We start from the raw sequence: 27,837 nt of genomic DNA on the forward strand, positions 1-27,837 counted from the left end.
AGGACTGAGCAACTGACTCTTTCCTTTTTTTTCTGGCTACACTGGCATCTGTTCTGATTTTGGATGCACATAAAATACTGATTTTCTCAGAAAAGCTTGAGAGGTTCTGCTCTAAGATTCAGGAATTACTGTTCACAGGACACTTAATGCTGGTGGGTTCATAAATTCCAAACTGAATCTAATAATTTACTTACATGGGCCAGTGACAGGGATGGCAATCCAGATGGGATAGTCATGGTAATTCAAAAATCAAAATCATTCAATAAATATAGCTCACTTCTGATTTTCAATCATGCTGCACATCAGAGCTAGAAATTTCATACATCTCAATGTTAATGATTTCTGCGTTTAGTCTCTGTAGCCATGAAATTTCAAGCTACTTCCATGTAAGTAATCAAACTTCTCAAATGGGTGGTTTTAAGATAATGTCAACAAATATTTCAAATAGTTGTAAAATATAATTAGATGGATTGGTGTCTATATTTGTGATTTCATACTCTTTCCCTCAGATGGCGATATTTGTGAGGTAATACTAGATTTATAGAAGGCAGTCTTAAAAGCTAGGTGAAAAGACCACCTATTAGAACTCATAACAGAGTTCTAATCTAGCCTAACTGTGACATTTAGAAATTCCATGGGTGGACCCACTTATAAATTAAAAGGGATGACATTACTAAAATTTCCTGAAGCCCTTTACTATAAAGTCATTTTATTTTCTGTCGGGCTAGGGACTGTCATCATTCTGACTCTGTCTTTATGCATTGCTATTTCTACTATATCAATTGTTTTGACCATTCTGTTAGATAGAGCAATTAATCATTTTAATAACAAAAATTAATCAGTTTGATTTGAATTACTTGGTTAATGTATTTGCAAGTGTTAGTTGCCAATGACTATAGTTTAAGTCAAAATGCTCGATTCATTACTTCTTAAAATAAGATGTAATGGAGGCTTCCTTGTAAAAGACAAAAATGCCAACTATAGGTAGGAAATTGACAGATGGTGTCAGGGAAAGCCTCCTACTGAGATCCTTACTCCTGCCCTGTAGGTCTGGCTTCATCAGGAAAAAGAATGTCAAAACCATTTCATTAAACAAAAGGAGCTGCCAGGACTTACCAAACAAAAACAACAACAACAAAATCCCCAAAAAACAAAAATGAAAGTGAAATAAGAGTTTCCCTTGCTAGACTGTGAGCTTCCTAAGGGCAGGGACCTTGTCTATTTTACTTATTGCTTTACCCCACGCATTGCACCAAAACAAAGCAGGTATTCAACAAATATCACGTGGATAAATAAATGAATGAGTAAGAAATGATAACTGAGATTCAGACAAACACAGAAAATCAGATCAGGGACAAACAAGATCCGGATCTGTCTGAAAATCTGGGTCACAATCAGAGTCAGGCTGTGAGTCAACCAAGGAGCATTGAGTGAGAACAGGGGAAGGAGAGCACAGTGAGGAGCACTCACCAGGGGAGATCAAAGTGATGCTATAAGGGCTTTAGGGACTTTATTGCCCTTGATGACTATTGCTCCATCTTCCTTCTAAATGACCCTTGCCTGGGGGTAGCCTCCCAAGATTAGTAGAAGAGGAAACACAAACGTTTCAGAGCCAAGTGAACTACATACAGGTTCAAGTTTGCTTATTTATTAAGAATGCATTGAGGGGTTGTCACTAGTTAACACCACACTATGCATTCTAGAGGTAGAGTTTTTCAATATCAAACTGATAGTTGAGTATATGTTTGAGAGGAGCCATATCTTAAAAGAAATAAATGTGTGCCAATAACTTCAGAAATGATTTCTTTTTTTTCATTTACCACCTTCCCCCAATTATTCCTGGTGTATCAAGGGAACTTTCCCATTTAAAAGTCTCATCTTGACTTCTTTTAACTGTTTTTCTCTGAGGCTAAAATAGTTTTCTGCAGTGGTAATCAGCCTCTCATAGTCATTAGCTGGTGTGAAAACATATTAGCGGTTGAGTCTGACTCTTAACCATTTCTGATAACAACACCGGAGAGTTTATGATTCTAATGTATGTTAAAACACCTTGGTATTCTGAAAAGAGACAAATGGTTCTAAAACAAATACAGCTGTTGCTGGCCTGAGAGTTCTATATTGATGCACTCTCTTCCCAAATTGTCGCTACTGATCATTATTTAGACATTAGTAGTGCTTGATCTCAAGGGTATTTTATATCTGAAAAAAAGAGCTCCCCCACCATTACCTGGTCGTATGTAACTAAACTGATAACAAAAGGGATATTGATCATTTAACTGTGAAATTTTTCAGAAGGTCACCAGTGACCTCTAAACTATTAGGCACTTTTTTTGCTTTGATCTCACTTGATTTCTTAGCAAGTTTAAACACAACTGACTGTTTCCTTCTTTTTGATTAGCTTTTTTACTTTCTTTGATCCCTCACACACCTGATTTTCCCCCCATCAAGCTGATCTCTCCTTGTTATTCTCCTTGATGATTCCTTTCCTTCAGTTAAACTTCTACATGCTGAGTGTACCAGGTCACAGGTAATCTCTCTCTTTGCATCTCTTCTTTTTCCCTCTTCTTTCCCCTTTCTGGAAATTTGTCCATTCATGTAGTAGAATGGTTTTAAATACCAGCCCCGTGATTACCCCCTTGTGTCTTCAGCTCTGATCTCCTAATTAGACTGTAAACTCACTTAGCCTATTGCCTATTTGACTTATTCTCTTAGATATCCACTAGGCATCTCAAATTTGATTTAGCTGAAACACACTTCTTTATTTCCCACTTTCAAATCTCTTCTTTGTCAAGGTTTTCCCTTTTAAAAATGTATTGTTATTGTTATTGTTTGATAAATGGCACCACTGTGCATTCATTTGACCAAGCCTGATATGGAAATCATCATTTTCCTTCCCTCCGTCTCTGATCAATCAGGAAATTCTGCCAGCCCTGCCTCTAAAATAAGTCTACTTTCCTCCTGCTTCACTCTTACGACCTTAGTCTAAGTTATCATCATTTCTTGCATGGATTATTGCAATAACCTCCTGATTCAACTCCTAACCTTTCTCTCCTTGCCCTTTCATTCTGCATGGAACAGCAGCCAGAGTAATATCTTAAATAATGTAAATCAGACATTGTCAGTCTCCTCCTAAAATTGCCCTGATGGCTTTTCATTTTATTTGAAATAAAATACAAACTCTTCTCATGATCTATTTATCCCTATATGATCTGTGTCTGCTCACCTGATTCTGACTGCTTTAAATTCTACTTACACCGCTGTTCATCAAGGTCTAGTTACTCCATCTCCTTCTGTTCCTTAAATGAACTTTGCATTTCTGCATGTATTGTTAGCTATATATACTGTTACCTACATATATTATTTTACTTACTTACTTGTATTTATTTATTTGTTTATTTTCTCCCATTTGAAGTATTCATAAGAGCGAAACCTTTTCTCTCTTACTCACATATTCAATTCAGGAAAAACAAAAGAGCTGGCCCAAAACACTGTCTCCACTATTTAAAAAATGGCACACCATTAGTGCTTTTAAAGTAACTAACTGCTTTAAACATGGCAGGTAAAACTGCAATTAGAGCTAGAAAAACTACCCAGAGGACTGACAGGATAAGTACATAACATTTAAAACTAGTCTCATTACTTTAGTGACAAAAGCATGTCCTTGCTTCACTGTCACCATGCTCGGAATTACACTATTGATAAATATAACAATATTGTGATTGGCATGCAATACAGGAGGGGATCCGTGAGGTGATGAGACATTAAGTTTTAGGGGTTAGTATGTTTTATAAATATTTAGTTGAGGATATCTTTTTTAAAAAGACGAGGAGTCAATGACAACAGTAAGCTCTGAAGTGGTAAGGTAAAGAACAGAGGTAGTTTTTTTTTTTTTTTTTAAAGGGAGGGAGAGTGCAGAAAAAGAAAGGGTGAGAGAGTAATGCTGGTAAGTTTTGCTTACATCATATTTTTAAAATCTACATGCATCTATGCAATTATTAGATAGTATATATTTATAAGCAGTCTTTGCTGCCTATATTTTGTTTAAAATAACAGTGTCATATTTGGCCATTGAATCATATAAGGTTTTCAATCATTTTCTTTCATTTATTTGGCTTCAGTGGATCTTAGTTGTGGCACACAGGATCTTTTGTGGCATCATGTGAATCTTTAGTTGCAGAGCATACACCTCTAGTTGTGGCGTGGGGGCTCAGTAGTCACGCAAGGGCCCAGTTGCTCTGAAGCATGTGGGAACTCAGTTCCCTGACCAGGGAGTGAACCCATGTACTCCACACTGCAAAGCAGATTTTTAGCAATCATGGTGGTCCTGAGTGTTTAATTATTTTCTGATCATAAAAACATACATTTGATATTCCCGTTAACAAGATATTGATTCTTTTTGGTGACAAGAGGCCATCTTTTTAAAACTTCAATTTATAATGTACTATAAAATAGTATAACTGCTATTGTGCCCATGGATTCTGTGTCATTTTCACATATAAAACTAGTTGTCAGAATTTGCCTTGATTTATTTTAATTAAAAATGCTGTCATGTGATGATTGCTTCAGAATTTGATTAATCCCTATTCACTTATATCTTTAAGGATATTCCATTTTTGCTTGTAAGTTGTCATTTTGAATAAGGTAGATTTAATAGAAACGTTGTGCTCTGACACTCTTGAGTGTAGTTCCGGAGTGATCTTGACCTTATTCTTTAGTCAAAACTTGATCATTGGCATCACTGTGGTCAATAGGATCTCTGCATTGCTATATCCATTGGACAGTCTCAGGCCTCACTATTCTGAATTTCTTAGCAGCTTTTGTTTGACTCAGTAGAACATGACATCTTAAAATTCTTTTCTTGGCTTTTGAACTTCTTCGTGTCTCCTATAGTTTCTTCAGCCATATCCTCTTTCTTTCTTCTGTTCCAAATGGTGAGAGATCGTAGGGCTCAGTCCTCAGATATCTGTATCGATACTCAATGATCTTGGCTAGCACATGTATAAAAACCATTAATATACTGATGAATCTTCAGAGTGATAGCTCTATCTCTAAACTTTCTCTTAAAACAAGACTTGATAAGTTTTTTTTCGAAATAAAAATGTTTGTAAAATTTATCAAATCAAATCCAGAATCTTTACTATCTTTTTTTCTCTAAAATATGCTCTTCTCCATGACTTCCATATGTATGTGAGTGATTTGTCATTCACCCAGTTTCTTGGGTCAGATAGCTCTGGAATTACCTTTGATTTCTCTCTTTTTCATAGTCCACATCCAATTCATAATCAAATCTTGTCACACTTCCACTCAAAATATATCTTAAAAGGTCATGTTTCATTGATTCCATTGCTACTGTTCTAGTTAATAGCAAAGTCACCATCCACTAGGTCGGAAGGACTGTTTTTCCACTGATCTCCTGAGGTCCTCTCTAGAGTCTACTCTTTACCCTCTAGACCAAGAGACCCTTTTAAAATATGAGTAAGATCCTGACTTGACTTTCTTTGTTCATAATCCTTTCATGGGTTTTCCTTATACTGAAGATAAAATCTAAAGTCCCTGTGGTTCCCAAGACTGACTCCACCTAACCTGTTCTTGTCCTGGCCATTTTTCTTCATCACGCTACCACTCTCCCTATTGTTCACTGCTATCTCACCAATACTACTCCTGTTCTGTTCTTTGAACAAGGTCAGGATGCCTTTAAGTAAGAGTCTTTCAGTTCGCTATTCTCTCTGCCCCCCACCCCATATCTCTCATATGATCATGTCAAATGTCACAACCTCGGGAACTGTGATTCTTCAAACCTCTACAGTCAACAGAGTCAACGCTACCTTCTTGAGCAGTTCATTTTGCACAGTATACATCAGCAACTGAAATTATACCACATATTTATTTGTTAGCTTCTTTATTGTTTGCGTTCCCTACTATAACATAAGCTTCATGGAGACAGGGACTTCAAATTGTTCATTGTTTTATCCCTAGCATCTAGCTGAGTGTCTGTTACTTAGTATGCCTCCAATAAATATTTGTTGAATGAATGATGATTTATATTTATAAAGAGAAGGATTGTGCACAAATCTAGATCTGATGTGATCTCTGGAGAAACTGTTATTACAGGTGAATCATGGTGGGAATATCAAAAAGCTGAAAGTGAAAATCACTCAGTCGTGTCCGACTCTTTGCGACCCGATGAATTCTCCAGGCCAGAATACTGGAGTGGGTAGCCTTTCCCTTCTCCAGGAGATCTTCCCAACCCAGGGATCGAACACAAGTCTCCCACATTGCAGGTAGATTCTTTGCCAGCTGAGCCACAAGGGAAGCCCAAGAATATTTGAGTGGGTAGCCTACCCCTCCTGCAGCATATCTTTCCAACCCAGAAATTGAACCAGGGTCCCCTGCACTGCAGGCGGATTCTTAACCAACTGAGCTATCAGGGAAGCACTGATAATAGCTATTATTACAGGTGAATCATGGTGGGAATATGAATGTCACACCATTAGTACAGACAAGGGAAAAAAGTTGAAGATCTGGCTGTGTGAGAGGAGCACCACTTTGAGATGTAAAAGCCTGAATCCTCACTGTTCTGTACAACAGAATACACCGTGTTCTATAAGTATGTACACCAGATGTTCTGATTCAGTGTTCTAGTTGGACCTATGCTTGTGTAGTTGTTTTAGATTGGGTTCCATAGAAGCAGACCCCGAGACAGTGATTTGATCATTGTGATTTATTGAGAAGGTTTGCAGGTAAATATCTATAAGGAAGGGAGAAGAGGACGGGGAAAGAGAGGGAACTGAGCAAGAATGGGGTACCAGATAATCTAGCCTTGGTCTGATGTGCACGACAAAGGCTTTGGATAATAACGTGCACCACTGAGTTGTTTCCTCCTTGAATCAAGGGACGAGTTTCAATCAGTGTAATTGACCTAGGGTTGCCCGATTATGAGGAAGGTATCTTTTCAGGTAATAACAGTGGAGGACAATTCTCAGTATACAGCCAACGTTCTCATCAGTTGGGGGATGTTGCTCTGGCCCAGTGAAGAGGAGCTGTGCAGGCCACTCACATGTCTTCTACAGAGGGACAAAAAGAGGTTGACTATGGATGTAAGAGTTGGGCTGTGAAGAAGGCTGAGAGCTGAAGAATTGATGCTTTTGAACTGTGGTGTTGGAGAAGACTCTTGAGAGTCCCTTGGACTGCAAGGAGATCCAACCAGTCCATTCTGAAGGAGATCAGCCCTGGGATTTCTTTGGAAGGAATGATGCTAAAGCTGAAACTCCAGTACTTTGGCCACCTCATGTGAAGAGTTGACTCACTGGAAAAGACTTTGATGCTGGGAGGGATTGGGGGCAGGAGGAGAAGGGGACGACAGAGGATGAGGTGGCTGGATGGCATCACTGACTCGATGGATGTGAATCTGAGTGAACTCCAGGAGTTGGTGATGGACAGGGAGGCCTGGTGTGCTGCGATTCATGGGGTCGCAAAGAGTCAGACACGACTGAGTGACTGAATTGAATTGAACTGAACTGATGAAGCATGGATATTCACTCATTCAACAAATACTTATTGTATTCACAGTTCTGAGATTCACTGGTAAACAGACATGGTCCCGGCAGTGTGGATAGTGAGAAAAAGAGATTTTAATAAAACACACATGTGATCCTGGTATGACACATATTGAATTATTGTCAAATAATGAATTGAAGCAAAATTATAGAAATAAATACATGATACTTATAAATAATGTTTTTCTATAAATGTCCTTTGCTGTAACTCTTAGTAAGATTGTATAAACTCCCAATCACAGTAATCTTTATCGAAAGCTAGTTGTATATTAGTCAAATAGCTCTTAGGCATTGTTTGAAAACACAAATAGAGTAAAGAAAGGTGATTTTTAGCCTGGAAACTATGTTGGTATACAAGTCCTATATTACATCATTGTTCAAAACTCAAGATTATTTTCTGTAAGTGGGAGTTTAAACAGAGGAAAAGTAAACATTAAAAGTTTAAAGACAGTTAAGATCTTGGATTAGATGTTACTTCTTTGCAGTTTATAAGTTACCCCTCTAATCCTATGCCTCACTGGCAAAGGGAAGAAGAAGAGCAGGATGAAAGTGTGGGATCTTGTTTTTGTGGCATACTCCAGTTCACAAACTGCCCGCAGACCTTGAGTCCATGTGGAGGCTAGAATTTTACTGAAGTCAATGAATTGTTATAAAATGTTCACTGTTATAAGGCTGGCATAACTATGTTTCAAAACAACACAATTGGAAGGGCAAAAAGCCAATTGAGTAAATAGGTACAGGTTACCAAGTTTGAAGCAAATTTGAGAAGTTAGTATAGGAGGTAAGATGTGCCATGAACAGTATAGTAGGAAAACTTGTTTCATACATTAAATTATGAGACAGAAATATACAAGAATATTTTTAACCACCTATACACATGAATTTTTTTAACCAGAATTGGATACCGGTAAATAGCAGCTGGTAGGTCCTAGTTTTTATCTTAAAGTCTATCTATTTTCATTTTTTAAAAACCTTTGTCTGGTGCTGTGGAAACTACTATTCTGAAAAATAAGCCAGCTAATGAGCAGCATAATATACGTCAGTAAAATAGTACATTTCTTATTTTCCATAGAGCAAAATTTCAAAGGAATGTAATCTTGTTAAAGTGTCCCTAAACCATCTCTTCAGGAGAAAACAATGGCAACAGAAATAATAAGGGTTATTTTCAAGAATTCTATTCATACCTCAAATCCCTGTGGTCTTCCTAGACTCTCTTTAATATGTTTCCATGCAACAAGAATCTCTGACACAGATACACTTGTAGCCTTGACATCTGTGGGAGCAGCAGTGGGTTCTGTATGAAGGAAAATGGAAATAATAAACCACGGAGGTAACAAGTTATGCCTACCAAAGCACTGTACCCGAACATGACAGGTGTTACTTCCTTCTCCCTGATTTTTTAAATGAAGGGCCCTGGTGATTATGAAAAACACAACAAGATAAAAAGATGATCTTTCTGGATTTCTTCGAGGTCAAGTCTCATCAGTACCTTACCAATGACAAATAAATCTAGCAAGACAAACGAAGAAGATCTTTATCCTTGGATTAACTAGGATGTTTCTGAAGAAGTTAAATTATCTGACTTAAATTGTCTGCCAGACTGGCATAATGATCAAAAGAATGGACTAGGAGTCAGGCTTGGCTTTTTTGCTTGCTAAGGTTGTTTTTGCCTTCCAGAAAATTATTTACCTTCAGGCAAGTTACTTTACTTCTTCCTGAGCTCTAGTCCCATCATCTGTCATCGGGCATATTGAGAATACTTAGCTCGTAGGTTTTTAAGGTTAGTTTGAATTGGAACAATACATATAAACTATTTAGCATAGTTCTTGGCACTTAAAGCATCTATTCAGAAAATATTACCTATTTTACCTTTTACCTTGTGAAGGTACAAACAGGATCTAAGTTTCATTTGATTTCTTTTGTTGTTGTTTCAACCACAAAGCCAAATTTCCATGATTGTGTAAAGAATGTGTTATGAATCATGATATTTAAAAGGCATGCATTGACTTTTAAGACTGGTATGGGCTGAAAAGGAAAGTCCCTGGAGGTCTCGGTGCTGTTGCTCTAAACCACCTTTTCATTCGTGTCTGTGCTCCGTGACCTTTTGCACTGTTTTAGTTTTTGCTTTTTTTTTTCAAATACATCATGTCTGACTGGCATCCATCAAGAGGTGCACTTTATTTGAGGTTGTACTGTATGTGAGGAACAAAATATTTTCAGCTTTGACATTGCTGAATCATAAATACTGTGTCACAAACACACGTTAAATGAAATGGCAGAATAAAGGCCATATATTAGTTCAACCAATCTGTACACAGTCGATGTCAAAAACTCCTACCCCATTAAAATTGTAGAGACTTTGATTTTAACCCCATATCACTGCCAAGATTTCAGATGAAGCTTATCATTGCTAAGACTTCAGATGAATCTATTTAGATTCAATCAACCAGATGGCAAAGGCAGAGTTCTAAATAAGATTTTTACATTTTAGACATATAAAGGGAATTATAGCCATTTGCTGAGAATATTTCACTTTCTGATGGAAGGTAGCCACATGCCCACCTGGAGAGCCTTCATATATTATTAACTGAAAAAATAAAAATAAAAAACATCTGCCCTTGTTAAAGAAGTCCACAAAAGACTTTTTCAAAGTTTGTACTAAGCAATGGTTTTTCTTTTGGTAAAGCTTTAATTAAAATTACATATTATATTTGCATTAATTCAAAGTACTTTGGTAAATTCACATTAATCTTTACACAGAAGCTGACATTAGTTTCTGCCATGGTATAATTTGTGATTTCTCATTCTGTCCTTTAAATATCTTTTATTTTATTTTGCTAAGCGGTTTCCCATATCCCACTTTTCAAATGTATATTATTTGTGCATCTAACATTAACAATAACAACAACAACAACAAAAACTATGGGAAAAGCTTCTAATTTTATTCTATTCTAGAATTCTTATCAGCAAACTTGCAACAGTTTTTTTCATTGCTATTTAATAGGAGCTAAAATTCTTGATTTTGCAAGTAAATGAAAGGAAATGCTAATGTTCTTAAGTGTGTATAATCTGATCTCCCGGATTTGGGATATGATTTATTTCAAAGAAATCCACTCTTTAAATATCATTTGTTATTTAGAGGGAGATTTGCTTATCTTTTCAGTGAATGCACTGCAGAGATTTGTGTGCCAAATGCCTTTTTCAACTTTTTTTTTTAATTGAGGTAATTATATCTTTGCCAAAGATGATTGCAGGGGGATAAATAATTTCAGAAGCACAAAATATGTGGTTGGATTTATATCTCTACCTCTAGAGAAAGAAATTTCTCTCTCAGCTTTCTGTAGCACTATACAATGATGGAAGTTTTTAAAAAGTAAGAAATAAAGAAAAATATTCAGAAATTTTTTCCCCAAACTAGCACCTTAATTTCTGTTTAAAAGCTCTAAGGTTTTTGAATCAATGTCAGACATTAAAAGACATTCCACAATTGCACTCACAGAGGCTAACTATTATGAAATATTAGAAAGTCACTTGGATCAATGGTCACATCTAACTAAATGAGGGTCAATGAGACAAGAATTGAACAGTAAATTTTTACTTGTTTCACTTTCTAGATATAAATAATATCAAACATTGGGGCTTCCCTGATAGCTCTTGGAATGCAGGAGACCCTGGTTCGATTCCTGGATTCAGAAGATCCACTGGAGAAGGGATAGGCAAATCACTCCAGTATTGTTGGGCTTCCTTTGTGGCTTAACTGGTAAAGAATCCACCTGCAATGTGGGAGACCTGGTTTCGATTCCCTGGAGAAGGAAAAGGCTACCCACTCCAGTATTCTGGCCAGTATCAAACATAACCATGCTGACCTGCATTGAAAATTTAAGCATGTAAAATGGTGACCTCATTCAATTTACTTCCAAAAGTTTCATTTTGCACCATTTATTAGTCAGTGAACATTTTCATTTGTATCAAAAAGTTTGTCTGCAAACAAGGTGAATGTATAAAGAAGTAGTGGTACATATAAAAAAGAATAAATTTGAGTCAATTCAGTTGAGGTGGATGAACCTAGAGCTTGTTGTACAGAGTGAAGTATGTCAGAAAGAGAAAAATAAATATCATATATTAGCACATATATGTGGAATCTAGAAAAATGGTACTGATGAACCTATTTGCAGGGCAGGAATAGAGACACAGATGTAGAGAATGAACTTGTGAACACAGCAGGGACAGGAGAAGGTGGAACTGACTGAGACAGTAGCATTGAAAGATACATATTACCATCTATCAGATAGTTAGGGAGAAGTTGCTGTATAACACAAGGAGCTCAGATTGGTACTCTGTGACAATCTGTAGGGGTAAGACCAGGGGATGGGAGGGAGGCTTAAAAGCAGGGGATGTGTGTCTATGTGTACCTTATGCATGCTATATGGCAGAAATCAGCACAACAGTATAAAAATTATTCTCCAATTAAACTAAAAATTTAAAAAGTAGCTGACTAGCTCATAGGATGTTTGCTTTGGATTGAAACTAGATGTCCTATTTGGGCATCCCATTGTATTTGAATGATGGAAAGTGACAACCAGGAAGAATTTTAGAAAGTCCCTTGGATCTTTGCTCACATATGGATGACCAAAGAGTCTTCAGCCATATTTTGTTTGCCCGAGTAATGTATTAAATTGAATAATTCCAATAATTCATTTAAAATAAGAATTTGTGGCTTATTTTGGGAAAAATGGGTGATACCAAGTCTGACTCCTTGGGTATTGGTAGATGAGAGCTATCAATTGGTCCCATTAGTTAGGGCATATTCTTTTTAGTTTGCCAGATTCTCCACCACTCCCTATGGTCTAATTTCTGGGACTACTTCACTTGTTTATACTTCTTACGTGATCTCTTTAGGTTTTGAGTTATGAATCTATGTTTTAAATTCATGCTCTCGTTTTGCAAATGAAAAAAAGTGGCATAGAAACTGGCTGATTTATCCAAACTCTGCTTCTAGATCTGAAAGAGTTCCAAAAAGAACTCAGATTTCAAGTGTGCTGTCTTTTGTTGTTTTTCCATTGCACGAGGGAGTCAGCTGGCTCATTCTCTATCCCTTAGGGTAATTTTGGGGGGCAGAAGAGATTTTTACAGGGAGAATATATAGTTCACTCTCTTGCTGCACAGCTGTTTCCAAGTAACTGACAGATGAACGGATGGCATAAGACTAAAAAAAAAAAACCAAAAAATAACAAACAAAATAGATGGGGGGGGAATAACCAAAGGTAATAATAATAACTGCCACTGATTGAAGCTTTGATATATGCCAAGCCTTATTTAAAATTATTTATATGTATCAATTAATCCTCCCAACACACCTACTATCAGGACCACCACTTTTCAGATGAGGAAATCCAGGAACAGGAGGTTGAGCAACTTCCCCAAAGTTGCACAGCTGCTAGAAGGTAGAGCTAGGGACTGAGCAAGGCAGTCAGCTGGGATCTGGTCATCACATTGTTTTGCTTCTGTGCACACATCTCTGCTTACACTCTGGGTGCTTTTTCCTCACGTGTTTTCTTCTCCTTGCCCTCCACACCTAACTCATCTCAAGAATATTGATATTGGAACCCCCACTTGGCCTCTCTCAGTCTTGCCAGAAACTACCTGAACCCCTGAGCTTGTGCTCGGTTGCTTCAGGTGTGTTGGACTGTTTGCAACTGTAGCCTACCAGGCACCTCTGTCTATGAGAGTCTCCAGGCCAGAATATTGGAATGGGCAGCCATGCCAAGATCTTCTCCAGGAGATCTTCCTGACTCAGGGATCAAACCAGGTTCTCCTGTGTCTCCTGCACTGGCAGGCAGATTCTTTACCACTGAGTCATCTGGGAATCACACCTGAACCCCTATCATCTCCTATTTAAGCCTGCTACAGACTTACTTTCAACTCCTTTTATTCCTACTTCTTGGATTTTTTTTTAAATGATTTTGCATCGCAGCTACACTGCTCATCATAGATCTTATATTCAGGCGTCTCTGAAACTCTCCTGATCTGTAAATGCCAGGATGTTTCTTGCCACTCTTGCTACTATCTGTTATACTTGGAAAATTTGATGAAAATTTAGGGACTTATTTCTGAGATTATATTAGCATTATGTCTAAAAATTCAAAGATTTTTAAAGATTTTTTTTCACTTGTGATGATATTAATTAGACCATGTCTGGCTCCTTCACTCCAGTCTTGGGATATAAAGTAGACAGGCTGACTAAAGATCCATCTAATCAAAGCTATGGTTTGTCCAGTAATCATGTATGAATGTGAGAGTTGGACTATAAAGAAAGCTGAGTGCTGAAGAACTGATGCTTTTGAAATGTGATGTTGAAGACTCTTGAGAGTCCCTTGGACTGCAAGGAGATCCAGCCACCCCATCCTAAAGAAAATCAGTCCTGAGTGTTCATTGGAAGGACTGATGCTGAAGCTGAAGCTCCAATATTTTGGCCACCTGATGTGAAGAGCTGACTCATTGGAAAAGACCCTGATGCTGGGAAAGATGTATCACCGACTTGATGGACATGAGTTTGAGTAAGCTCCAGGAGTTGGTGATGGACAGGAAAGCCTGGCATGCTGCAGTCTATGGGGTTGCAAAGAATTGGACACAAATGAGTGACTAAACTGAACTGAACTGAATTATATTAAAAATATTGTACAGCATTACCATGTTTATGAATTTAGACGATGCATTTGTGTTAAATGACCTAGCAGCTTGAGTTCTCCATATAATATGGGGGGATGAGCTTGTCATATTGATTATACATTTGAATTCCCAGGAGGGGTGGGCAACACCATTAATCAAAGGACAGTTTAATAAACTCCTTGGGAGAAGGGCTATGGCTTCATTATTTAAAAATTGAGTGAAGACAGCTGTAGTTGAACTTTTATAGGCACTAATCCAAATGGATAATCTGGCAAAGTCAGGAAATTATTCCTTGTATTTTACAACTAATATGCCAATTTATTAATTTTCAAGTTCACATAAATCCCACTGAGCTCAGTTTCAGCTCAGGAATGATCTGCAGAATAACATCCCATGAAAGTCAGGTTTTAATTTGAGCTGCGGTAACTCAATTTGCAAGAGGATAATTGCATATCATTTTCTGCAAGCTAGAAGAAGCTTCTGACTTTAATAAAAAGTAAAAACCACACATTTTTTCCATACAAGGAAAAAGACCCCCCCCCAAAAAAAAAACTAGAAAAGGCTAACTCACATTATGTAAAAATAAACCTTTCAACCTAAAATTAATCTATATTAAAGTTCCCTCTAATTTTCTATCAGATGTATTGAATTCTCAGTTTCTTTCCAAAGCTATAGTAACAAGAAATAAATGGAAAACAGATATAACTTTAATTAAAAGATATTTCTAGAAATGTGGAAATTAAGGCTGATTTGATTTCTCATGTTGGAAAAAAATTGCTTTTTATCATTTGTACTATGCACTTTAAAATCAGTTATGTTGGAACTTTGCTATTCTTTAAAAAAAATAGGATTATTTCCAATATGAGAGTATTGTATGGAGTGGTCCCCCACATTTTTGGCAGCAGGGACCCATTTTATGGAAGACAGTGTTTTCAAAGACAGGGTCAGGGATGGTTTCAGGATGATTCAAGAGCCTTATGTCTATTGTGCACTTTATTTCTTTTATTACTATTACATCAGCTCCATCTCAAATCATCAGGTATTAGATCCTGGAGGTGGGGGACCCCTGGATTATACCATAGCCTGACACCTGAAGTCAAATCAGGGTTGGAATGCACATAACTTTTGCCTGGTTCAAAGGATATAGATAACTGATACATGTCTACAATGCATGGAAGTCCTAGCAGGCAAACCTCTTTCCTCTGGCTTTATATCGGATGCTGCCTGTCACTGAAAGAGTCATTCAGGGTTACTTCCACTGTGTAAACCTCGAAAGATTTCAGCGTCTCAAGGGTGTTAGCAGGAAGAAAACAACAACAAACATATGGAGGTTTTCTGACAGTGAAAGTGTTAGTTGCTCAGTCGCATCCAACTCTTTGTGACTCCATGGACTGTAGCCCAGCAGGCTCCTCTGTCCATGGAATTCTCCAGGCAAGAACACTGGAGTGGGTTGCCATTCTCTTCCCCAAGGGATCCCCCCTACCCAGGGGTCAAACCCAGATCTCCTGCATTACAAGTGGACTCTTTACCTTCCGAGCCACCAGGGAAGCCCAGTAATTTCTGATGGTACTTTAGGGCAATAGCCAACTTTCGAGTGGTGAGAGTCATTTCCTAAGTGATTTACTAAGGTTTATCTATGTGTATAAAGGATGATTCCTTCTATAACAGATCATATTCAGTGTTTTGCCTTCAGTAATGTGTGCCTCACATTCCAATCGGTTTCTTGAGAGAAGAGGAAAAAAGACAAAGCACATAGCAAATGCACACAAGCACTTATGGAAGTGTGTTCTGGATGCGAAGGCCATCCTCTGTCGACGTGCCAGGGGAACTGGGTTGAGAGCTAGTACTGCCAGCTGTGCCTTGAAGTCCTTGAGTTCCGTGCTTCCCTCCATCAATGCAAAATCTGGTGGCTGCGCTTGATATGGCACCTGGCACGTTTCTCTTCAGGGCTCAGTGTCAGCTCTGAAAAGGCCATACCTTCTTCCTGGTGCCCTAGCTGAGTAGCTGTGTCATGAACGAAGGGAAGAAACTATGTCCATAAAGGGGGATAGAAAACTAGTCCCCCTGCTCTTGTTCTTCACTTTATTTAAGAATAAAGAGGGCTTTTGAGGTGATAAACAGGCGGACTAGGTTAATGGAAGAACAAAGAAACAGAATTTGTCTTATGGAGAAATGCAATCTCAATCAGCTATTTGGGCTTTGGGCAAGAGTATGATGACAAGGGCTAGCCGTGAATCTCTGTGAACGTCACAGGCATGGAAAAGAGGAATTGCTCTGGCATGAGTACTATATTCTATTTTTATTAGTTTATTAATCACTGACTCGATGGACGTGAGTCTGAGTGAACTCCGAGAGTTGGTGATGGACAGGGAGGCCTGGCGTGCTGCGATTCATGGGGTCGCAAAGAGTCGGACACGACTGAGCAACTGAACTGAACTGCCCTTTACTCTTTTTAAAATTGTCCAATCTTGAAAATGTCCACTCCTTTTCCAATAGTTTGCCAAGAGACTAAAAAGGATGTTATTTCCCTGTTTGTGTGTGTGCTCAATCGTATCTGACTCTTTGCTACCACAGGGACTATAGCCAGCCAGGCTCCTCTGTCCCTGGGATTCTCCAGGCCAGAAAACTGGAGTGGGCTGCCACTTCCTAGTTCAGGGGACCTTACAGACCCAGGTATCAAACCCATGTCTCTTGCTTCTCCTGCTTGGCAGGCAGATTCTTTACCACTGTGCTGGCTGGGAAGCCCCAAATCACCCATTAGACTTTGCTGGGTCTTGGTTGCAACACGTGGGATCTAGCTGCCTGATGAGGGATTGAACCCTGGACCCCTGCATTGGGAACTCGGAGCCTTAGCCACTGAACCACTAGGGAAGTCCCTTCCCTGATTTTATTCTGGAACAAAAATGGATCTATTATTACTGCCTATTCTGGGACAACTAAAATGTAAAAGAATCTTTCAGAAAATAGAATAACAAAATTTCAGCCTTAGATTTGTAATGGCTCCCAGCGATAATATAGATTTCCACTTTTAAAGTGGAAGAAGGCAAGGCTCAGAGAGGTGCAAAAAACTGCCAAAGGCTTTCAAGTTAGTTTGAGCTTCCATCTGAAGCTCTGCCCACTCCAGGCAAATACTCTCTTCCTTCCATGATCCTGCTTTTCCTGGCTGACACAATGTAATGGTGCTAAAGCTCTATTAATATTTACACATGAAGTTCCAAGTTAGTAAAATTAATTAGTGAGCGAATGCTAAATATATGTTTTAATTTTGTTGTCAGAACAAAGGCAGACTCCAGATTTAATTTTCCTTATATCTTTCACATTTCAGTCAACAAAAATAAATGAAGTGTTACTATGAAATATGTTACAGCAACAGCTTCAGTGTCTTTGAAAATGTGCATATTTTCTATCTAGCTAGAAAGAGGAATCTCTAAAGGCAAACCGTCTCAAGTTTAAGGAAATAGGGTAAACCACCCATGGTGGCTACTATAATTTAATTTCAAAGCAAATGTTGACAAGGAATGTATAAATTTGGATTTTTTTAAAGGCAGCACTGGTGTTTCCATGCAAATCATGTTCATAAACCTCTACAATTCATCTCACATGAACTTTTGGGCCATGTGCAAGACAAATGATACAAAATAATATACACAACAAAATGAAGCAGTAACAAAATATTATTATTAAAAACATTCCTGATGAGATGATACAGGGTAGTGACTAAAAGTATTAGTTTTGGAGTCATACACACCTGGGTTCAAACCCCAGTCCTATCACTTACACTTAAGTAGCTTACTTAAGTAACTTACTGAGTTACCAGAGTTACAAAAGCTACAACTATTGTCCTTTACTGGGTTGAATTTAGCATGTTACTTAGCCTCTGAGCTTCAGTTTCCTACAAGTAAATTGCAACTTGAGATTCCTACCTCATATTTGATTGTAAGAGTTAATATAAGTAATATGGAGACTGTATATGCTATCTGAAAACACATCACAAATTTGAGATGCTAAGTGCATGAATGGGCTACCCCAGTGGCTCAAAGGTAAAGGATCCATCTGCCAGTGAAAGAGAAGTAGGTTCGATTACCAGGTCAGGAAGATATGCTGGAAAAGGAAATGGCAACCCACTCTAGCATTCTTGCCTGGAAAATCTCATGGTCAGAGGAGCCTGGTGGGCTACAGTCCATGGGGTCACAAAGAGTTGGACAGAACTTAGTGACTAAACAACAATAAGTGCATGAATATCTCATCAGGACACTTACAGTTGTTTGGTATTACTTGACTCTTTACTTCCTTGGTCATTCTAATACTAGGGTAAATTTTCTACTTCTGCTTCAGAATTTTCCTCTATGTCACAAAATACAAAGGAGCTGGTAATGAAAAACTACATCTTTCATAAATCAAATACTACCTTTGTATTTCAATATTCAAAAGAAGTTATTTATTCACCCCCATGAATGCCCAGTACCAAAAAGATTGATAATCCTCTTGAGCTATTCTAGTCACACACGTGGGCACAAAGGAAATAAAAAGATCAGTTTATAAAAGCAGTAATTATTTGGAAGGACAAATCTGTGCTGTCTCTGGTGGAGCATTAGCTCAGCTGGCTGTCAAGTTTAGGGACTGTAAGGCATTGTATTTACTTTTAGGGCCAACTGAAATTCTGCACTTGAATTGAAGAAAGACTATGTGGAATAGCTAACTTTGGGGAGTTAGTTCTGTTAAGCTTCCTCTCAATGTCAAGTTTCTTATGCATTTAGTACAAAATGCATTTTTGTACTAGACCTTGAAAGAACCAGAGATTTTGATGTAGAAAGCTGAGTTGGCATCCTAGCACTACCACCTATTGACTGTAGCCATGAATAACATCATAGTCTTTCTTCAATTCAAGGGCAGAATTTCAGTTGGCCCTAAAAGTAAATACAATGTCTTACAGTCTATGAAATGGGTATACTGCCCAGGTCCTGCTTATCTGGCAGTTTTTTTTTTTTTTCCTATTAAATGGTAGCTTTAATGATACATTTAATGATACTATTATTTTCTGTTGACTAATCATGATACACTGGTATTAAGTGAATAATAGTTACATAATCACAATAGTAAAAGATGTTTATCAGTTTCACTACCTAGTAGTTTTATATTGAGATTGAACAAGGTTATGCATATGATAGCAGCTTGCTATAGACAAATCAAGGATTTAATGATTGGCAGCAATGGGTTTAATTCTCAATTACAAACTATGTAACTTTTTCGGCAAGTTTCTTAATTTCCCTGAACTTCAACTTCTCTTTCCCTTTAATGGGGATTATAATGCCTATTAGTCAAGATTGTTGTGAGGATTTAATGATACCATGTGTGAAAAGCTTGCAACAAAAAATCCTGTCCGATACTTATCAGTACAATATTTTGTATATGATGTTAGTAACAAGTATTTATTGGAGTATTTATTTAAATTCATTTGATATAAATTTAAATTTTTGTGGATTAAAATGGAAAATGATTTAAATTTCAAACCAAAGAAGAATAGTTAAATGTCCATACGTTCACAGAATAGACTACATAACAGGCATTACTAATATTGTTATTATCATGGAAAGATATTTGCCATATATCAGTGGGACATGAAGAACATAAAGAAAAGTATTAATATATGGAATTATCAACTTTTTTCAATAAAACTTATTTGGAAAAATTTTGGAAAAATATATCTAAAAAGTTTAGTGAATTTATGGGTAAGTTCTGTTTTATGGGTTTTTTATTTTCTCTTTGGGCATATCTGTATTTTCTAATAATACAATAATGTCACATTCAGTTACCAAATTAATATTAAAATGTTAAATGAAAATAAGGATGATAAAACTGACCTCCTTCAGCTGAACATATGACAACAATTTGACTGAAAGGTCCATCCCCTTTATTGTTATAAACGCCAACCTTCACTTCAAAGGGGGTAAGAGGAGGGACACTTTCATCTCGATAGATGAATTTTGAAGCTTCAGAGGATGTCACCATTTTTTCCTTCCAGCCACGTGTTCCATTGGGCCTGAAAGCCACAATATAGCCAAAGCCTTCCCCATTCTGAAACTCTTCAGATACTGGCTAGAGAAGAAAAAATACAATTAATTATCAGCAAAATAACTGGTTAAGAAACTTATTTATTCCAGTCTTTAACCTTTTAAAATTATAGATAACTAGAACAAAAGAGATTCTCCGAATTTTCTAGCACATTGAAAGCCATTGTAGCATAATCACTTGGCAGTTGTTGCAAATTTAAAAGGCTTTAAAGGTAAAAGTTAAAAAATTAAATGGTATCAGTTGATATTTAAGAAAATTATCAAGAGTATTAAAAACTCTTGAAGTGAGACAACTTTACTCCAATTAGTGATGTATATGAAACAAAGGTCCTTGGAGTCCACACTAGAATTTAACATGTTGGTGAAATTTGTCATATGGTCTGGTGGTTGGGAAAATCTTGTCACTGGTAATGCTCTGCAAAGGTCTTTGCTCAGAAAATTCAGGAGAAATTAATGTAAGACCTTTTTGTTTTTCTTTTTTTAGTATTTTTCTTAATTACTTTTGTGCTTTACTAACATATAAAATATTAGAATAATTAGAATACAGTATATGCACAAGAAGCTCGTACTATATGATTTATACTTAAATTCTTTAATTTTTATTTTTTTGGTCACATGGCCTCATATACCAGATCATAGTTCCCCAATCCATGTCCTCTTTAGTGGAAGACTGGAGCCCTAACCACTGGACTGCAAGAGAATTCCCACATTTAAATTTGTTAAATAGTCATGAATTGCATTGTGCAATTGTGATTAACTAGTTAGTCAATGGAGCAGTTACCAACCATTGCCTAGGACAGTGTTTGACAAATAGATATCCAATAGACAGTGGCTCAGCGGTAAAGAATCTGCCGGCAGTGCAGGAGTCTCAAGAGCTGAAGGTCTGATCCCTGAGTAGGGAAGATCCCCTGGAGGAGGGCATGATTACCCACTCTAGTATTCTTGCCTGGAGAATCCCATGGACAGAGGAGCCTGGAAGGCTACAGTCCATAGGCTTGCAGAGTTGGACATGACTCAAGCGACTTAACACACACAAATATTTGTTACTTTATAAAAAAATTTTGATTTGAGGAAAAAGTATGTGTTGAATGGAGGAAAAAAGACAAAATCTATCATATCAAAGTACTATATACTAAATGTTTATATCCTCTCCCCCACCCCCACCCCACCAGTTTATGTGATAATTCCTAATCCCCCATGTGATTGTATTAGGAGATGGATTTGGGGTAGGTGATTTAGTTATGAGGATGGAGTACTCATGAGTCAGATTAGTGCCCTAATAATAGATTCTAAAGAGCTATTCTGCCCCTCTGCCAGATCAGGACACAGTGAGAAGATGGTGCTATAAGCACCAGGAAGTAGGCCCTCACTAGACCTGAACCCACCTGTGCCTTCTAGAACTGGACTTCCAGCATCCAAAACTGTGAGAAATAAATTTCTGTTGTTTATAAGCCACCCAGTCTATGGCATTTTTGTTACAGTAGCCCAATCTGAGTAAGACACAAAACTGACAGGGAAGGCAATTCCATTTAAAGAGGTATGATCTCAGTAAAGGTCAGGAATTGGGAAGTTAATACCTCTGCAGAAATCAAAAGCAAGACATAAAGTTTTATTGAAGGAGAAGAGAATGAACAGAGGAAGAGGTCAGAGGATGTGCTCATGGAAGATTTACTAAGGGGAAAGAAGTTTTTCTGTATATTTTTGTACATTCTTTCATTGTTCTTCGAGATGGTCAGGGATTGGTTCAGTTTTCTCCAATAGGCACTCCCATCTCCACTTTTTAAGGCATTGATCTGTGATCTACAAAGCTATATTTGATAATAGAGTAAGTTAACATCAGAGGAGGAAAGTGGCTTTATGTAAAATAAATGTACCTCTCACAGGCTTTCACCCCTACTCCTTTCCTTTGACAGAAGGAATTTTGGAGATCAGATGGTGAGGGATACAAAAGAACAAGGATTTTGTTATAAAAATCCCAATTCTACTGTTTCTCAGGAAATTACTCAAACTGTGTATCAATTTCATCATTTAGAAAATGGAAAATTATCACCACTAGTGGGATTATTTTATGGGATAAATGAGATATCCCAGGCTCTACTCCAGAAAAACCTCAGTGGGTTTAGCCCACAAAATGTCAACTGTGAAGTAATCAAACATTAAACTAAGCCAAACAAGCATCTGAACTAATTTGAGAGAGGACATATTTTAATTATTCAAGCTTTATTCTAAGAGAGCCCATATGACAGGATGGGACTTTAGACTTAGTATGAAAGGTTCACATTGGAAATATTCATGTGAGTAATTGATGCTCAAAGTGTTTTGTAATCTCATTTGTAATCTCAAACAAAAATTACACAGATACTCTGTACCAGGTACTCATACCCTATGTGTAGCTTTCTATTTAAGGAATCAACACGTCCTGACATCTGAGTGGGCTTTCTTACCTCCCAGGCGATGACCAACTCGTGCCTTCTTCCACTTCTTCCACTTACATTGGTAGGTGCTGTCTTTGGAACTGTGGTTAAAAACGGGCCATGAGTGAGGAAAATGCACACTTTAAGTGTCCTTACAATAAGAATGCATCATAATTCTACCTGGTTGGGTAACATTTTCAAATAAACAGATCAAAATTTGTTTGAAGTCAGGGTGGTCTTATTCAATATTAAAACAAAACATTTGTGATGGATACCCTGCTTTCAATTCTCTGTGGGAGAGTTTGGCAGATATTTTTCATGGCCATATACTGCATCTCCAAACTAATTATTCTCTTGTAAATGTTCTCTGGTTTATAAGGTCCAAATCATAATTAACACTACAGTCAAGGACATCTACTAATGATAAGTTAAGCTTCATGCTACACATTTTTTTCCTTTCTAATCATGTGAATCTTCTGTGATCCAAGGCTTGCAAAGCCCCTGGAAATTCCACAGGTAGACATCAGCCTTAGGGCTTCACTAGAACTCCCAGGAAGCTTCAGTTTAAAGAAATTTTTTCCCCAGCTAAAAACTAGTCTTTATTCTTCTTTTTTTTTCCCCATGGAAAATGCCAATTATAGTTTATTTAGAAGGGTACATGCAATTCCTTTTTTTTTCTTTACTATTTTTATGGGAGTGGAGAGCTGGGTTCAAACCCTGGGCTGGGAAGATCCCTTGGAGGAGGGCATGGCAACCCATTACAGTATTCCTGCCTGGAGAATTCCATGGACAGAGGAACCTGGCAGACTAGTCTATGGGGTCTCAAGGAGTTGGACAGGACCGAGCGACTAAGCACACATAGCTTATTTACAATATTCTGTCAGTTTCAGGTGTATTGCAAAGTGAATCTGTTATACATAAACATATATTCAGTCTTTTTAAGATTCTTTTCCCATTACAGAGTAATGAGTAGAGCACCTGTGCTGTATAGCAGGTCCTTATAAAGAAATCTTAGCAATAGCTCCATGGAGTGAGAACCTATTTAAATGATTACATATTACAAAAAAACCCCAAAAACTATAAGACTGAATCTCTCTGCAAACTAAAAAAATATAGATACTTGGCAAAATGTGTAATGTATAGATACTCTGCAAATGTGTAATTATTAAAAGAATAAATGTGTCAAAGAAAGAAATTTCCCCTTCACTGCATCAAAAAATATGTTTGTAGTTGAAAGGGAATATTATCAAAAGAATAACTGTTAAATGAAGAAAACTATTAAAAGAAAGCCTTTTCCAGGCTATGAGACTGCATTAGCAATATTACAATTCAGTGTAACCTTTATATCTCAACAGATAGTTTTTAAATGATCTTGATATATTCATAAACAATACATTAACTTTCATATATTACCTACTTGGATGAAAGGCTTTTAATTACTGGCAGATATTCACACAACATTTCATATACTAGAAAAACTGATGTAGAATTTATATACTAATAGAAAGGAAAAAAAATTCTCCCTGGACCATGGAGGTGGGAAAGAGCGCTATCATTGTGTCTGTTGAATTAAATGACCTTAAGTCACCAGGGTCCCAATGTCATCTCCTAGGCCATGTTCTCCATGAATGTCAGTTCTTATCTTGTTCATGTAGAAGGATATATACAGAAGCAGTGACTAATTTTTCTTTCTTCTTTCACAGTTACATACATGTCAAAAATTATTCACATGTGGAGTTCATGCTCATGTACTCCCTCAGAATTATATGGAACTGGATACCCCTTTGTCTCTCAGTCAGGAAGTTACAAGTGATTCAACTAAGAAAAATGATGGCATTGGAGCAATAGCAGTAAATACATCCTGATTTATATGAAGAATAGGCAGATGACTTGAGCTTTTTACTAATAGTCAAAAGTTATTGCTCCATGTAACAACTTATGACATGGCAGTGTGCCTTGATACCAGGTCTCCAAATCACTGTTATACAGTACTAATTCAAAGTTCTTTTTTTTTTTTTTTCTGGTGTATGGTATGGATAAGGCACACAAGAAAAGAACTGGTTTAACTGTATGTGTAAAAGGACAGGGAGACACAATTCCAAATATACATCAGTGGCTAATCTCAGAGTTCTGAATACTGTGACCATCAATGCATGGTCAAATAAACTGCATAAACAAGTTAATTTGTTGATATTGTGCCACAATAACTTCTCTTAGTATCATTTATTTATAAAAAATAAAAAGTTATCCACAGACAAATATGTTTCACATTCATCTCTGACAATTAATAGCTAAATAATATTCAACTAATAGCTACCAGAGCCACCTACTTCATCTATTATATTGGAATTACTTATTTATACCCAGATTTAGGATCTTGCATATTTTTCTTAGAAGATACTCTCCCCACAAGCATGGATTTTGTGGAAACCCTAGGCACTGAAAGTCCTTTTCTGTTTTATTCAGCCCTCAGACATCATCTAAAAAGAGAATGCTTGGAACCTCTAGCTTAGGGTTTGAGAGCAGGCTGTAGACTCTTTTGTGAATATTTCTCGAAGTTCATTAAAGAAACATGAGTAGGATAAAATACAAGTGATGGTTTGATGTCAAAACTTTCTTATTTTGGTAGTATTGTCCCATAGTCTATTAATGCTTTTGTTTTTTTTTTTTTAGAAAATATATTGAGATTTTTCAAAGATTTTAACTTTTTGAGTTAAAAAAAAAGAAAGAAAGAAACTAATGAAAAGTGTGGGGAAAATTTCCACTTTGAGGAACCAAGAAAGCAAAATTTAATTTGCTTTTGTATGGGAAACATCCTTGTCAAATTATTCACAAATGACCTAGATTTTGTAAAATTTGTTTTATTATATAAAATTAGTTTTTGAAGTCTTCCTACTGCTATCAGTTTCTTTTAAGGTAGTGAAATGAAAGTCACTCAGTAGTGTCTGACTCTGCCTGCTAAGCTCCTCTGTCCGTGGAATTCTCCAGGCAAGAATACTGGAGTGGGTAACTATTCACTTCTCCAGAGGATCTTCCCAATCCAGGGATCAAAGCCAGGTCTCCCACACTGCAGTTGGATTCTCTACCATCTTAGTTACCAAAGAAACCCATATTCAGCTTCATGTTAAGTAAGTTTATCCAATTTTGATGTATAATGAAAGTGAAAGTCACTCAGTCATGTCCAACTCTTTGCAACCCCATAGACTACCCAGTCCATGGAATTCTCCAGGCCAGAATACTGTAGTGGGTAGCCTTTCCCTTCTCCAGTGGATCTTGCACCCAAGTCTCCCACATTGCAGGTGGATTCTTTACCAGCTGAGCCACAAGAGAAGACCTTTAATGTATAATAAATGATACAAAAGAGGCATTATAAAGCATTGTGTTTTAATAGTTTATGTATAAGTATATAAGTTATGTATAAGTATATAAGTTAGTGTATAAGCATGAACTGTTCTTTCTACAACAGCCTTGCTAGATATAATAGAAAATAGTAACAGAAAATAGTAACTGAAATGGTAACAAAAACTTGAGGCTTTAAAGACAGGGAAAGAACCTAAATGTATTGATCGATGAATGGATAAAAAACATATAGTGTATTATAATACAATGAAATACTATTCAGCCATACAAAGAAAGTAACTCGACCATTTGAGATAGCATGGATGGACATGGAGGGCATTGCTTTAAGAGAAATAAGCTGGACAGGGGATGACAAACATTGTATGATCTCACTTACATGTGGAATCTTAAAAAAAAAAAAAAATGGCACTGGTAGGAACAGGGAATGAATTGGTAATCGCCAGAGGTGAGGACAGGGCTTGAGGAAATGGGCAGATGTGGTACAAAGGTACAAACTTCCGGATACAAGATAAATAAATTCTGGGAAGACATAGTGACTATAGTTAAAAATACTGTTATATATTTGAATATTGCTGAAAGCATATCTTAAAAGTTCTCATCATAAGGAAAAACAAAACTGTGTGAGGTGATTAATATTAACTAAATTTATTATGATAGTTATCTTGTAATATACAAATATATAAAATCATTGTTTTTCACTTTTAATATAGTGTTATATATCAATTATATCTCAATAAAAATGGAAAAAAAAAAAAAAAACCTAAGGCTTTAATAGGTATAACTCAGGCAGTGTGTTCTGCTGTCAGGATCACAATGTTTGAAATGAACACTCTCATTCTAATTAGCTTAAATTTCCTAATTACATGCAGATGATCAGTGGAACCCATGCTCATTCATTTCTTTTTCAAGTGGATGGCACACAGTTATTATCTCTGCAGTCAACACTTTCGAGTCCACTGATTTTAATTATATCCTTTATTTATAAAACAACATGCTTATGATATGTAGAGATATGCCTGAATTTTTCAGAGTCCTTCTGTTGTGAAAGTTCTATAATTCTTGTTAGAAGCTAAAAATTAATATGATCAAACATGTAATAAATGCTTTCATTGAGTTCAGAGAAATACACATTTACTTAATACCAAATATATTTAAATATAGTCAAATTTTGATTTATATTTATGCAGCTAGATTCCTCTCTCTTCAGTTGGCTACTGATAAATGCCATGAAATTATTAGTTCAGAGAATCAAGTTTACATGCATTGTTAATGGGTTCACTCTGGGCTTCCCTGGTCACTCAAATGTTAAAGAATTTGCCTGCATTGCAGGAGACCCAGAGATTTGATCCCTGGGTTGGGAAGATTCCCTGGAGGAGGGCATGGCAACTTATCCCAGCATTCTTGCCTGGAGAATTCCATGGACTGAGGAGCCTGGTGGGCTATGGTCCATGGGGTCGCAAAGAATCAGACACCACTGAGGGACTAACACTTTCACTTTCAGTGATTTGTCTGAATTGCTTTTTGAACATTACTCTTCCATGACTGAATAATGTGATTAACATTTTTCCAACAATCTGTAAATGCCTTGCTATTTTAGTGCCTTGTCTGGCATGTTAAAATGTAGACTTTTGTCCCTTTTCATTTTATATGTTTGGTTGCAAATGCTCAGAGCAACCAAAATATATTATACTACCTTAGTTTAAGCATGCATAAAGTTAAGGTTGTGCTTCAAAGAACTCTTCCTAAGTATAGTAATCTGAACAAAGT

At 36.9% G+C, this 27,837-nt stretch overlaps 1 protein-coding gene across 1 annotated transcript in view; it reads right to left on the reverse strand.

The window, feature by feature from the left end:
- The window catches only part of CNTN5 (contactin 5), a 650,920-nt gene that overhangs the window by 41,480 nt on the left and 581,603 nt on the right, over window positions 1–27,837 (reverse strand). The window contains exons 16-18 of the mRNA XM_040257782.1: window positions 22,741–22,811; window positions 20,087–20,321; window positions 8,741–8,850 (exon numbers count right to left, since the gene is read on the reverse strand). Of these exons, the coding sequence (XP_040113716.1) occupies window positions 8,741–8,850; window positions 20,087–20,321; window positions 22,741–22,811 (416 nt within the window). The remainder of the gene's footprint in view (window positions 1–8,740; window positions 8,851–20,086; window positions 20,322–22,740; window positions 22,812–27,837) is intronic.

Source organism: Oryx dammah, unplaced genomic scaffold, assembly GCF_014754425.2.
Source record: "Oryx dammah isolate SB20612 unplaced genomic scaffold, SCBI_Odam_1.1 HiC_scaffold_17, whole genome shotgun sequence".
Lineage (NCBI taxonomy): Eukaryota > Metazoa > Chordata > Mammalia > Artiodactyla > Bovidae > Oryx > Oryx dammah.